This window comes from Amblyomma mixtum, chromosome 3 (genome assembly GCF_055824585.1).
Source record: "Amblyomma mixtum isolate Tamu chromosome 3, ASM5582458v1, whole genome shotgun sequence".
In the NCBI taxonomy this organism is placed as follows: domain Eukaryota; kingdom Metazoa; phylum Arthropoda; class Arachnida; order Ixodida; family Ixodidae; genus Amblyomma; species Amblyomma mixtum.
In genome coordinates this window covers 127958214-127972354 of record NC_143014.1, presented here as the reverse complement: position 1 = coordinate 127972354, position 14141 = coordinate 127958214, and the positions used below count along the sequence as shown (strand labels likewise).

General features: G+C 44.2%; 1 protein-coding gene and 1 long non-coding RNA gene across 2 annotated transcripts in view; one reads left to right on the top strand and one right to left on the bottom strand.

Moving 5' to 3' along the window:
• LOC149351787 (cytochrome P450 4c3-like) overlaps positions 1-13879 on the top strand; it is a 28660-nt gene extending 14781 nt beyond the window's left edge. The window contains exons 3-11 of the mRNA XM_089581119.1: positions 534-619; positions 1128-1318; positions 5901-5970; positions 6301-6427; positions 6680-6898; positions 8308-8481; positions 8558-8624; positions 9415-9594; positions 11964-13879. Coding sequence (XP_089437245.1) covers positions 534-619; positions 1128-1318; positions 5901-5970; positions 6301-6427; positions 6680-6898; positions 8308-8481; positions 8558-8624; positions 9415-9594; positions 11964-12133 — 1284 coding nt within the window. The 3' untranslated portion in view covers positions 12134-13879. The remainder of the gene's footprint in view (positions 1-533; positions 620-1127; positions 1319-5900; positions 5971-6300; positions 6428-6679; positions 6899-8307; positions 8482-8557; positions 8625-9414; positions 9595-11963) is intronic.
• Positions 8421-11770, bottom strand: LOC149351788 (uncharacterized). The gene is made up of 3 exons (XR_016290650.1): positions 11671-11770; positions 9402-9521; positions 8421-8960 (listed from the first exon to the last, which is right to left on the bottom strand). It is a non-coding gene; the product is annotated as an uncharacterized LOC149351788 (long non-coding RNA).
• Positions 13880-14141: the final 262 nt, after the last annotated feature.

Sequence of the window (14141 nt, the reverse complement as noted above, 5' to 3'; positions counted from 1 at the left end):
CAGCATTTTTAAATCGCTCATAAGCGTGCATAATCAGGAGGCATCAGTCAGAATTGTCAAGTTGCAGAATCACTGGCCTTGTCTGCGTTTGTTGTTCCGATGCACAAGTTCTAGAGTACAAAAAAACAACGCTGCTCTTTTATTGACCTTCCATGCCGAAATGTTATCGTGCAGCTTTTAACCACGATTATATTAAAGCGTTTCTCGAAAAAGCAGGCACGATGCTATCCCTACATACACTTACATATACTTACACATGCCGCCCCGGTGGCGCAGTGGTTATGGTGCTCGGCTGTTGACCCGAAAGACGCGGGTTCGATCCCGGCCGCGGTGGTCGCATTTCAATGGAGACGAAATTCTAGAAGTCCGAGTACTGTGCTATGTTAGTGCGCGTTAAAGAACCCCAGGTGGCCGAAATTTCCAGAGCCCTTAACTAGGGAGCCTCTCATAGCCCATGTCTCTCTTTGGGACATTAAACCCTAAAGGTCACAAGCTATTGATGCTGTCTTCAGTACGATTCTTTTCGATTGCAGACATTCATGACCAATCGCAACACTCAATCGAAATCTTATCACTACCGGCTACTTCATTCCTGGCTGGGAACTGGACTTCTGACGAGGTATGGAACTCGCTGTAGCTGCGATTGAGAACCGTTTGAATGGCGTTTACCTATGGCCTAAAATTATTCACGCCAGGATTTAAACTATCACAAAATGCAAAATAGGGGCCTTTATATGTATTTGCCTCCTAAAGTTATAACACAACAGTGGAATTTTTCCGGCCGGAAACTTTGCCTTCAAGTTGAAATAAATTGTTAGTAAGCTTCCGGTAACGGTGCTTTTGTGAGAGGATGAACAATATAGCTTATAGAAAAGATGCGTGCAGAGCCAGCCCCTAAGAGCGATGTTTTAGTTTTTCTTTTCACTAGTTTGTACATTTCGAAGCACACTAGGGCAACGTCGCTTCAATTCTCTTCTTCGGATAGATACCATCTGTAGTCATGATTTTTTTGTGAAGTGGTGCAGGCAAGTACAACCAATCATTTGAAAACTGCACACTGGCTCTTTTTCGTTAGTTCTCCTCAATGCCCATTGTATGATCTCTGCAATACCTGCATTTTTCTCCAGTGCGGGACCGAAGTGGAAAACTCGGAGGCGCATGTTGACACCGGCTTTCCATTTCAAGATCCTCGAAGATTTTGTCGCACCAATGAACAGAATGGCAAGACAGACAGTTGAGAAGATCAAAAAACAATTCAGTGAGCCCTGGATAGACGCAGTGCCCTTGGCAGCCTCGTGTGCCTTGGATGTCTTGCTTGGTATGAACATGCCTTGCAGCAATTATTCAAAGTATTGAATTTAATCACGCGCCGCAGTTGCCAACTGTCTACGACTGAGAGAAACTAGCGTGGACACACATCCTAACGGCCCGACGTGATACTCCTACGCATGCGCACTGTGCACGCTGCGAAGGCATATTCTTACTGTACTCTTCGCGTCAGCGCGGTGTGCTCCAGCGCAGTTTGCTGCGTGCGTCGCATGCTCGACGCGTTGCTTAGAGACTGTCCAGGATGCACCACAGTATCGAAGAAGCCACACGAACAAATATGAGCAGGCCTGAAAACTTGCTAACAGCGCCCTGCTTAAGTTAGACAAGTGTTTTGTAGATCGGACTCACTTGTAACGATGCAATGTAAAAAAAAAGCAAGAATTCTGCGCCACTCCTAAGCTTTTTTTTCAAAAAAAAAAATTCTTATTAACGAAAAGGGCGGGGCAGAATGTCGTCTCACCTACTGGTATGTTTCCAGCGGCTTCCGTTCGGCGACGCTTTCGCTAAGTGTTTGTAGAGTCGTCGCCGAAAGAAGCCGGTTTGCCGTGACTGTGGCGGGAGCGGGCTTACGGCCGAGTAATCGGTTTGCGTGCGCTGGCCGGTGCTTTCCGGCTGCGAGCGTGAACTGGATGACGCAATCGTGCGCCCTCGGTCTTCTCAGAATCATAAAAAATCGCCGGGTAGCATGCGCGGCGTACTCTCTTACGTATTCGGAGCACTTTGCTGCAAAGTACGTGCACTGAGCACTAGAGCACCGCACGGGCCGCATTCTTAGGCCCGAGCCCGGCCAAGGCCCAAAAATTTAAGACCATGCTTAACCCGGGTCATCTACGTTAACGCTTTACTGATCCCGGGCCCACCCCGCCAAGCTATACGTGAGGCCTGGCCAGCCCGGCCCGTGCCCAGGCACGGTCAATGAGTAATGAAGTCCCCAGAAAAGGCGCTCAATGAGCCAAACTGTAGAAAAAATTGGTTCGGTAAGTACAGAAAGAAGAGACTATAAGGTGGGTTCAGCCACTCAGTATTTTTTTTTTTGAAAAGTTGTCTTGTCTGTAAATAGCCGCGAATTTCCTAGAGCCAAATAAAAATGGTTGCATAAACGCGCAACAAGCTTTGTGTTACGTCTATGTATTTAATAAGTATTTCTTTATTGCCCGCGATGACTAAATATTCGAACCTTCTCAAAGTCGTAGCAATAATGAGCTCATTAAAAATGAGCTCATTTTCGGATTGAATCATGGCCGCACTGGGCCCGTTTCTATTGAGATGAAAAGTACTTAATAAAACCTCCGGTTTATTGAGTAGTTTGTTTTTGAAGGATCGAAGTGCCCTAAACCAATATGCTCTTCTCGAATGGTGTTTCTCATAGCGTAGAAATGCGCTTTTGGCAGGCGAAGGCAGATAGTCAAAAGCTATCTTGGAACAGACGGCTGCGGCCCTCGAGCAGGCGAAGGAACACCCTTCATCCGTGACGCTGCTAGAACACTCCAAGTGTAAAACTTCACCCTACAATAATGACTCAAAAGCCGTATGCAGCCTCTCTATGTACGAGCCCGTGCCCGGCTTGGGCCCACGACTTTTAGTCTGGGTCCGGCATAAGCCCGGCGAAACAGCCAACCAAAAATGTGCGTTCCAGCACGTTTGGAGTATTTAAAAAATAAAATGGGATACAGCTCTCGCCTCACCTTCTGTGACGTCTGGCAAATGAAGCAAGCTTTTTAACGGTATTTCAAGCACGCTTCTACACTTCTCTGAAATTGCGATCGCGTTCGATCGGGCGCAGAATTCCAATCGGCACCGTGACCCAGTGAAGTGCCGACAGGGCTCAAAAAGAAATGCACACAAAGAAACGCAATCTGGCTCTTTCGCTTAATACTCGCAAAAATAAGTCCAGTGGCCATGTCGTGACGGATGAACCATTACTGGCGATTCGCTTGGCTAAATTTAATCTTTTCGAAGTTGATTATTAAGACCATTGGTTCCATCAGAATTCGAGAATATTAAACGCGTAATCCAAATGCTTCCTGGCATACGAACCCCATTAGGAAGCCTCACCATTTCCCTGTTTTATAGTGTTTAGGGGTAAAACCATCTGAGGATTTTGGTAAAAGAATTATTTCTTTAGTTTCCTTGGAACTTCAGAAGGGGAATCGATATCCTGTAAGCATCATTCATTAAGTGTGCGAAAATAAGGCTTGTCTTTCACCCGCACTTTGCATTTTTTTTTTACTGGCATTGAGCTCTAAAGCATTTTGTCGGCTAAAAACAGATAAGGCGAACATGGTTCGCAGCTTATAACGCTGCGCCTTCTTTTCATTTCTAAGACATCGCGTTTCCCGGAAATTAAGGGTCACGTTCACTGTGCAGACGGGTCGGCGGGTGAGGTGTGTTCTGGGACCGAGAGAGAGAAAACCTTTCTCAGAGTTTGCTTCGGTAATAAAGCGTTCACCCGCAAGCCAATGTAATATAATAATAACCTCTGAGACAATATAGCACTGCGCGCAGTGCGAAACCAAGTGGCGGAAAGACGAGGCCGAAAACAAAGTGAAATGGGAAGCATGCTTGAAAGTATTTAAAAGCTTCATTACTCTGCTGGGCTTAAAATAGAAGGCCTCAAAGAAAACTGTGGCTTGGATTTTCGAGCGCCCTTTTCAATTTCCGCTTTCAATTTTCAACCCTTTTTCAATTTGGGCCGCCACGGTGGCTGAGTGGTTCGATCCCGGCCGCCGTAGTGGAATTTCTATGTAGGCGAAATTCTAGAAGCCCATGTACTGTGCGATGTCAGTGCACGTTAAAGGACCCCAGATGGTATAAATTTCCGAGGCCCTTAACTACGGCGTCCCTCATAGCCTGAGTCGCTTTGGAGCGTTAGAGCCTCATGAACCGAACCAAATCTTTTCAATATGCCTACTTTCCAAATATGCAGAAAAACACTACTCTGTCAAATCTCTTAACTGACAGGAGTGTTGTATTAAAATTTAACTCGCAAGATTTCGCCGCGTACAACGCAACGCATATTACCTTGCCAGAAAGCAGACCTTGCAGCGCGCTTTGCTGTGCGCAGCGCCCTCGCTCTGAAGCATGCGATCCGAGGGCGTGAAAGTACACGTCGCACATGCCAACCGGTGACATTTCGTCATCCAGAGCAGCCGAGCGAGTACGCATGCTTACATCGTCCGCACTACACTGAACCCGGAAAGCAGCGACCAGCTCCGCGGCAGCAGCGCCGCCGCTCGGCCCCGAACCTGCCGCTGTCGCGGCACCCAACGGTTACTTTTGGCAGAGACGGTACAATAACGCCTTCGGCACGCGACGAACATGGCGTAGATCACAGGAATGCGCCGATAACATGGTACTACTATGAGGATGCATTGGGCATGTGCTGTGGCATGCGCAGAAATTTAAAGTTGCTCAAAAGGAGGAGGCAATCATCCCATTACTCGGCATAACCAGCCTAGTTGTTCCTTTAGAGAGACAAAGGCTCTTGGCTGATTTCCTTTCTTTTCATTCGGAAGCCCTTTATGCATCTAGTACCTTCTTCCTTCTGAGCATTAGAGCCGTCATCGTAAGCCTTAAAGAGGCGCTGGTGAAGTTTGACCATTTTAGGAAGGAATACTTGAGAACAAGTAATGCTGCAACTCAAGAAGCTTAAACATGCCCATGTGTAGAAGGCCAGTTTTATATAAAAGACACTTCAAAAGAGCAGAATCTAGATAGAGATAAACTATGCTATGTTTTCTCTTTCTTTTTTGCGTGCCATTACGTACGCTGCCTTATGCTTAGGCATAAGTCGTAACGTCGTAGAGTTCACGATATAAGCGCTGAAAAAGCACCGGAAAATCTGTGAACATATCGTGCTTTAACCGTTATTGACAGTGCAAGGAAAGAAGCATGTCTACTTCGCAAAGTAAATACAAAGAGCCTTTCGTGGTGATTATGATGCCACACTTCGTTCGTACGTTAAGTGTTGAACTGCTGTCGTACCTCAGGTTCCTCAGCTGACGATATAGTACAGGAGTCACCTTTCGCTGTACTTGAAAGAGTGAAGATGAAGCGGAAAACGGGGTACCCAGAGAATGCTTTTGATGGCCCCCTCGACATTCTGCACGAGAGCGAGATTCCTCGCTGCGTTAATTTGTCGGCGTGGAAACTAACCACCCGAATTCCTTTAGTGCATTACCCTCTGGCACTTTACTAGAAAGGATATGGTTATCAAACACTATAAACCTGGATTACGGGCTGCTTACCGCAAGAGATTGTTTTGAAACTTTATTCAGAATACTCCAATGCAAAAAGCAATTCACCATAAATGCACAATGAAGTTTTACTTTTACCTTCTAACTGCATCAAAAAAGAAACAATGAAGTTATTTTATGGTTTTGGGAATCAATATCGTTGCAGTTCAAGATTTTAATTAGTAATTAAGTGATTAAGCTGTAGTGATTAAGCTTCAAGCGCTCCTTGTAATGCTTGCCTTTTAAGGCTGCCTTTTGCACTGTATTTTTGTTTTCAAATAAAAATATGCTTTGCGTCGTCTTCTTCAAGACTGTTTTGTCTCTGAAACTTTCCAGAAACCATTATGGGAGTATCGAATTCTAAGAAAGACTGCGAATGCATTGACTATGTCAAGAATGTGAAGTTGTAAGTTTTCATTTTGTCTTTGCTTAATTCTAACATTTAAAGGGAACATTCCAACTCACGTAGCGATATGCTCAGTGTAGCGAATGAACAATGTAGTGCGTTTCACTTGTTCTGCCTATTACTTTCTTTGCTTCGTATAAGTCAACATGAGGGACGTGAAGGGAGGGATAAAACCAACACTGAAAAAATAACAGAGGAGGATGCTTTCGCGGCTAATGAACCTTCCACAATCGCATAATTAATTGCACCCACTTAGAGGGACAAATCTTTATGCTTAGTTTCTCCCGAAAATAATTTTTTTTTATGACCGTTGTACTTCCATTCTTCCAGTGTAGCGGAGAAAATAGTGCAGCGATCGCAGACCCCATGGCTCTTATGTGACTGGGTTTACTGCAGAACCGATGAGGGACGACAACACCGGAAGCATGAGTCTCTGATTCACGCATTCACTAAAAAGGTAAAGGCACACCAAACTACAACCGAAGAACCGGGTACGCTTTCAAGAACGAGGCTACGAATTACACATGTTCAGCCTAGTTTCTGCCGCGAAGTGCTCTCCAACATGGAAAATTTCACTCTCGTGAAGGTCAAGCTTTAAACAAGAAATAAGGACCACTTTAACTGCTACTGAGAACGGCAGGCTGGGGCTATGAGCATGAAATCTTCGGTGAGCAAATTTGCCATGATCGATTTGTTTTTTTTTTGTCAGGTTATTGCCAAGAGAAGAGAAGAGCTAATGGACGAAATCAACTCAGACAACACAGCAAAGGAAGCAACCCTTAAGATAGAAGACAACGGCCTTCAGCTAAGCACGTGTAATCGAAAGCGGCTGACCTTCATTGACATTCTTCTTCGCTATAGCATACAAGTCGACTCTTCTTTGACAGACGACGACATCCGAGAAGAAGTGGATACTTTTATGTTTGAGGTAATCACTGAAAAAAAAAAACTTAAAAAATAGCTGAAACAAAGCATGAGCGTAATTCAAGCCTTCACCCCCTTCGCAAAGGAAAAAAGCACGTCGTATATTAATTTAACCACATTTCTCGGTCGCCTGATGTTACAAGCTAAAAAGAAATTATTTCACGCTCTCCCATCGTTATTTCCCCTTTCTGTTTTCTGACACAGCAGGAATCCGGAGTGAAGTAAGGGGTCTCAAGCAGTTGGGGCTAGTGAGAATGACCTGTATCGGAGCACAAGATTACACGACTAATACTAGACCGTTTCAGACTAAAAATAGGCTAGCAAAACTAGAAACGAAATATTTACGCTGAAATCATTGGTTTGGTTGCCAATGCAAAAACACTGCACATTAAGGTTTTTTTTAACTTCGAAGGGGTTATAAGGGGCAAATAAACATAATAAACCACTTGTTACGTCTGACGAGCACTCGACCGCTTGGAATTTTTAGGTGTCTTTCCAAACTCAATACCGCAGCCTTTATTTCAATTGCAGTCACCCGGATTTCTTTATTATAAATGATGCGGGAACGCTTAGTCAGCAGAAAACTATCGAGTTTGTCTTACTGCGTCATCGCGTTGATGCCTAGAAGCTACTTTTCAGTGCTGAGAAAATCCTATCTCGTTGAGGAATTTCAAATTAAAATTAGAATAGCCTTCTTTCTTACTTCTTTCCCGCAACAAGGGCGCGCTTATCGGCCGCATAGCCCACATCGTGATGTCGGTAATATGCATCTCGTTCATGATGAAAAAAACTAAATCCATGCTAAGAACTGCGGATTGCTGTTTAGGGGTCAGGGCTTGAAGGAGTGTTTGTTTGTGAAAGCCGAAACCAAAACTAAACTAGCAACCAATGGCAACATCAGGCGTACGGTTCCTTTTGTTTCATTTACCGTGTTTAGTTTTTACCAATTTTTATCGTGCGCCTGCGAGACAAAACTTATTTCATTGTTCAAGCATGCTATCGCTCTTTTCTCTCATCTCTAACTCTGTTGGGCTTAGCTAATCACCCTAGACGCCACCTTAGCCTAGTTATGAAAACAGTCTGTGCTCTCGGTATCTGTCTTTTTTTTCCCACATTTCCCTTGCTTGTAAGAACTTCTTGGATGAAAGTAACCTGTTCCGCATTAAAGAGTGGCAACCTATTGATCTAGGCCGACTGCCACTGGTCCTGAGTGTTCGCTTCCTGGCACGATCCTCCAATCAATGAAGGAAACGAGGCTTCAAGTGGCTTTGGGCATGCGTTCCAGTTAACACATATGTCATCCTTCCATTTAGCATATATAAGACGACAGATTCACACAGTATCACAAATATGTTTCCAGACACTACTTCTTGAGAGGTTTCATTAACTGCTTTGTGCCGCATATATTTTTAGGGACACGACACAACTGCCATGAGCATTGCTTGGTCCCTTTACTTGATTGCACTGCACCCAGACGTTCAAACCAAAGTGCAAGAGGAACTGGATAGTATACTCGACGATGACCTAGAAGCTGACATACGATTGGAGCAACTCAAAGAGCTCAAGTACTTTGACCGTGTTCTCAAGGTGCTTATAAATTAATTTTTTGCACGTTGAGAAGAAAGGCAACCACGCAGTGCAGCATGATTCTTTATTTTTGCAGGAATGCCAGCGCCTTTTTCCGCCGGTACCGGTGATTGCGAGAAGTGTGGCAAACGATGTTCAAATAGGTACGTTTATTTCTAACCAATTCAATGGACTCCCCCAGGCCACCACCTCCAAGGGGCAGAGCATCGGAACATTTGATACCTTATAAAATCAGGAACGAATTCGGGTACACCCCCCGTTAACAGCCTCTGGCTACATAATTTGCTGCTGTGTCTGTAGTGAAGTATTCAAGGCACTCGTCAAACTGTAGATTTATGTGATGCAAGAACCCTTATCCCTGTCTTTCAAGGCCTTTGGTCTTCAGTGGCGCCGTGTGTGCTCCTCTATGTGGCTCAAAACAAACCGTGTGACCTGAACAGTTTTGATACTCCACATTTTGCCGATATTCCTGTAAAAGTCTGAAAATAACGCGAGAAAAATCAGCATTCGGGAGCACATGTTATAGCCAAGTTCGTTTCTATTTAGTATTGCAATGCTGCGATATGCATTGCAATATTAGAGAGTACTCCAATGCAGTAATATTAATCTGCATTGCAATGCAGTAACTTCACTGCTATAGGCAAACTGTTAAGCGATCCCTGCGATGGCACAGCCGTGAACCCCGCCTAATGGTTAAATGCACAGGAATATGGCCTAGATGCGGCGTAGCATTATAAACAACATACATGATGAAGTTTTACGCACATGAAAGGTTCTGGCTCGGGCTTCGCTAAGTTTCTTCAGTGACATTTCATGTATTACTGCTTTCCCTAATCATCTGCAACATCAAGCTGCAGAACACAAAACTTGTTTCTATTTCGCTCAAAGAAACCGCATATGATCATTGTTTTGTCACTGACCTTCTCTTTTCAGGCAAATACACGGTTCCCGAGGGCAGTGACATCGACGTTTTCATATACGCCTTACACAGAGATCCCAGCGTATTCCCAGAGCCAGAGGTGTTCGACCCGGACAGGTTCCTGCCAGAGAATGTGGTGCGGAGACACCCTTTTGCGTACGTTCCGTTTTCTGCCGGTCCAAGGAATTGCATAGGTAAGAAAACGCCAACATTGCTTGTCAAGTTTGCGTGCAAAGTGAGCCAAAATAATGAGTCTATAAATATGCTACTCGTGACGTCAGGGGCGCTACGAAGGTGGTCAAAGCATAGCTTCCACAATGCACATCACGGAAAGTTGCGATAAATGGTTTAGCAAATTAAAAAAAAAAACGCTGCTCTTCATCGCGCTCTTGGTCTCAAGGCTGCTAGCATGACGTCAGTGCAGCCTTTCACAGCCCTGATGTGTGCGCAGAATGCTTTTGTTTGCTTTGTTTAAATAAAAAAAGCACTAATTAAATAAAAAAAGATAAATTCCTTAGTCTCCTAAAAATTATTTAGTCCTGGCGTCTGGCGTTGTGACGTCTAATTGCTTTTTTATGCACTCCCCATTAAGATGCGCATCCACCATGCAAGCAGCTTAAGTTTGTGTTTTTTTTTATCGATGCCTGAGAAAGTAGCCCAACTTTAAAATAATGCATGGTATCCTTCTTGTGTACTTTGTGTTCGTAATTACATCTGCAAGCTGTAAGTGCGCAAGGACAACTTGAGAGAGTAAGAAAGAAAGAAAGCTTTAGTATGTATATATTAGATATCTGCGAAGAAAAGCAAAAAAAGATGCTGGTACCTAGGTGTTCATATTTCTGCTGACCTTAACTGGACGCGCCATATTGAGTACATAAACAAAGCTGGTTGGTTGGTTTATGGGGTTTAACGTCCCAAAGCGACTAAGGCTATGAGAGACGCCGTAGTGGAGGGCTCCGGAAATTTTGACCACCTGGGGTTCTTTAACGTGCACTGACATCGCACAGCACACGGGCCTCTAGAATTTCTCCTCCAAAGAAATTCTAGCCGCCGCGGCCGGGATCGAACCCGCGTCTTTCGGGACAGCAGCCAAGCACCATAACCGCTGAGCCACTGCGGCGGCCCATTAACAAAGCTAACCGCATGTTGGGCTGCGTGCACCAAACTCCGTCTTCCTTGAAATTATTGCTTTACAAAACACTAATACGTTCTAATCTGGAATACGCCGCCGCCATATGGGATCCCCATCATGAAAAAACTGATAACTTTGCTTGAGCTGGTTCAAAATAACGCTTCGCGTTTTATCCTGTCCAACTTTAACCGTACGGCAAGTGTGAGAAGCGTGAAAGCTAATCTTTCTTTACCTCCTTTAGCATCCCGCCGGCAGACAATTCGTTTCAGCTTTCTTCATAAACTATACCATCATCCCATGCTACGTGATGCCCTCATTTCATCCCCGAGATACGTGTCAAACCGCATTCATCATCGTCATAAAGTTGGCATTGAAACATGTAACACTGTAACTGCATTTCAGTCTTTCTTGCCTCGTACATAACGCGAATGGAACCGCCTTCCCGCAGATATCGTCGACATAAGTGATAACCACCCTTTTCGTTCTGCACTAGCTAACATTGTATAACAGGAGTATAATAATACTTTGTTTTGTAACATGCATTCCATCTGTTTATGTATTTTCTTGTTTTGTAGCCAACTCCCCTCTTTAATGCCCTTGGCCCTGAGGGTTCAATAAATGAAATGAAATGAAATACGAAGTTCGTTGGAGAGGTCGCTTTGTTTGTGGGTAACGTCTGGGACCGGCACGAGGCACGTTGAAACCAAAGTTATTGAAAACGAATGAAAATGCTACCTAGAATGCTACTAGAATGATGCATACATGCTACTAGAATGATGCATACATTTCTGAAAAGAAACATTGTACAAGGAACTGTGAAAAGTGACTGCTAAACTATTTTTTTATAACGCATTGTATTAACACGGCCGGCCGTTAGCCTTTTCGTGATGGATTTGCGCTAAGACTTGTATGCGATTGTCGATATTGGCCATGGAACACAATGATGGATTCTTGTGGGTCCTGACCATTATTGGTGGCATCGTTGCAGCACAATACGCATTCAGTGCTTTGTTTGATTCGTTTATATGCAAGGAACTGCTGGTATGTAGCAGCTGCTGTGTAATTAGGTGCAGAACGCTGTAATGGAACTGTACAGCACAGAGAAACCGAAGAAACAGGTAATACTTGAGCATACTACCTGAACAGCAAGGTGACGGGTAGTCTTCTTCCCCTAATTACAGAAAAAAGAGTGGCTTCTGGCGCATCCGACGCATTTCTGGGGCGGGCTGGCCGTTCTGCAAGGCAAAGCAAGCATAACGGACTTCGTTTATGTCATCTAACGCACGTACTGCAGTTCCGCAGTAACGTCTGTCCGTTTAAAACGCGCAAACAGCACTTCGCTCAAATTTCAGTGCGCTCTCATACAAAGTATGCAATGCGAAAACGGAGCAAAGCATCAAGCCTCATTTGTTTCCTGCCTGTGTTTTTCAGGACAAAAATACGCTTCGATGGAAGTTAAGATCGTCATCGCCACCATTCTTCGGCACTTTCTTCTGAAAGCTGTGGATCAGCGTGACCAGCTTATCCTGACGTGCGAACTGGTGCTAAGGCCGGTGAATGGTCTCAGAGTTGCGTTTGCACCTCGGTCAAGGTGCACCTGACAAAGTGCAAACATCGGTTCATTTATTGCCGGCATTACCTCATTACCCATGACGTTCTTCATATATCCTGCTAAGATATTTCCTTTTAGCAGGCTCAAAAACGGGGCTTTTATAGTCATGTGAATTTTTTTCGTTTGGTAATCATTTTAGTGGCAGCGCGCTAAGTAACATCGACTGCAGATGGTTTCAACAAAATTTTATCCCCTTGAAATTATGGACTTAAGTTCTCTCTCTTTTTAATCTGTTGCGAGATTAAAATTATAACTTATGAACAAGACATGAAGAAGAGTTTCCTGAGCACAGATCCAACGAAAGAACTTAACTTCATGGTAGCGACTATGAATGCTTGGATACACCGTAAAGAACTGCTGCACCAGCACAATTGCTGGCATTTCTGCTGTCTTCACTTTACTCCACCTGATTTTAGCGACTAATTAGACACGTTGGTCTAAAGAATATAAAGAGCGGGTCTAAAACGCAGTCTCCGCAAGGGATGATTCTTCTGAAGAAACTAATGTAGTACACTTTACCTAGTCCCCTGCTTGCACCGTCTGTGCACCTTTACTGCGACTCACAGATCTAGTGCAGCACTGCGGCAGGCAAAGCGGTCGTCAGCAAACCCGTGGCCGAATTCGTTAAGCTGATCTCACACAAGTGGGTTTTCCATTGGCTACGGCCACTTGTGAACATTAGTATTGCGACTGCCAATTAACTGTGGTCTGTCATCAAGCAACCAGAAACTGTTTGTAAGAGCATAAAGTTTTGTCCAATCGTCAAGTAATTAGCTGAAGCCAGCTCTGGCTAGGGGTAGTTGATACAAACGTTTGTTGTTTCCTTTTAACTATAATTAAATACACCTGAAAATGAAGATGCCGCGGAGAGCTTTATGATAAAACATTTACCATGCAAGCACATTGGTCTTCTCATTTTAGAGCTGGCATTGCTGATCATATTGGTGATCGAAATTTGATGGGGTTTTTGGTATCAAATTGTCTCTTCTGTTTTGTTCGCAATCTGATCGCCCACCGTAATGCGAACTCCTGCCCCTATTGCAAAAATAGATTCTAAGTACGGGTCCCGTCCGAAAGAAAGTTTTCAAAACCCATGCATCAATTCATATGGTGAATTTTACGCGCATTTTAAACCTAAGAGGATTCTGGTGTGGGCTAGTTGGTTCATGCTTAATAAACAGATTCACAACAGCGCTACGGAACGCGGACAGAAGGAAGCGCCCGTCCTGTGTGAATCTGTTTATTAAGCATTTTATACCGTATTGAAGAGGCTTTCCTGTCATTATCACTTGCAGCACAGGTTGCAGTACTTTTTGGTCGCTTTTTATGTTGGGCTTGTGTCATAATGCGACTTTGAGTAGACAAGGAGATAGTGTGTGTGTTTTTTTTCAAGAAATAAGTAGAAACAGGGGAACGGCTCCCGTGAGTGCCGCAGTGAACTTCAATTCTTTTTTGGTGGGTGTCTATTGTTTGAAGCTCACTCTGTTCGCCGGTGTTCTCGGCTGTCCTCATTTTATATTTATGAGCTCATGACCGTTTGCGGTTGCCTCTCAAGTAAAGCTTTTTATGTACAGTTTGTGTCTCATGCCCGTAGTAGAGCATGGGAGTAATTTAATGGAAACGCTGCGGGATATCTCATTTTTGTTTACAAACTACTTTGTGCATCGCAGATTTTGCACCATGCTCTCACCTACTGCAATCTCCTGTACCGTGTGTATTAAAGTTTCGATTTATTCTTGGAGTTAAGCTATGAATATCAAACTAGAACGTGCAGCATTTTTTCATGACTCAAGAAATGTTTTAGTGTTTATCTTGTGGTAAGTATCTTAGCGGGTGCCTTTTTCGAACACTGGGCCCTGACGGCCTGCTGCCGTTGGAAGAAATATAGACCGAAACCTGGCACGTGGCGCAAGCAAACGTTTATTTGTTTGGATTTCATAGTAATACCTTTCAGCAGAGTCACCTACCGCCGTTTCAAAATATGCACAGAGACTCAC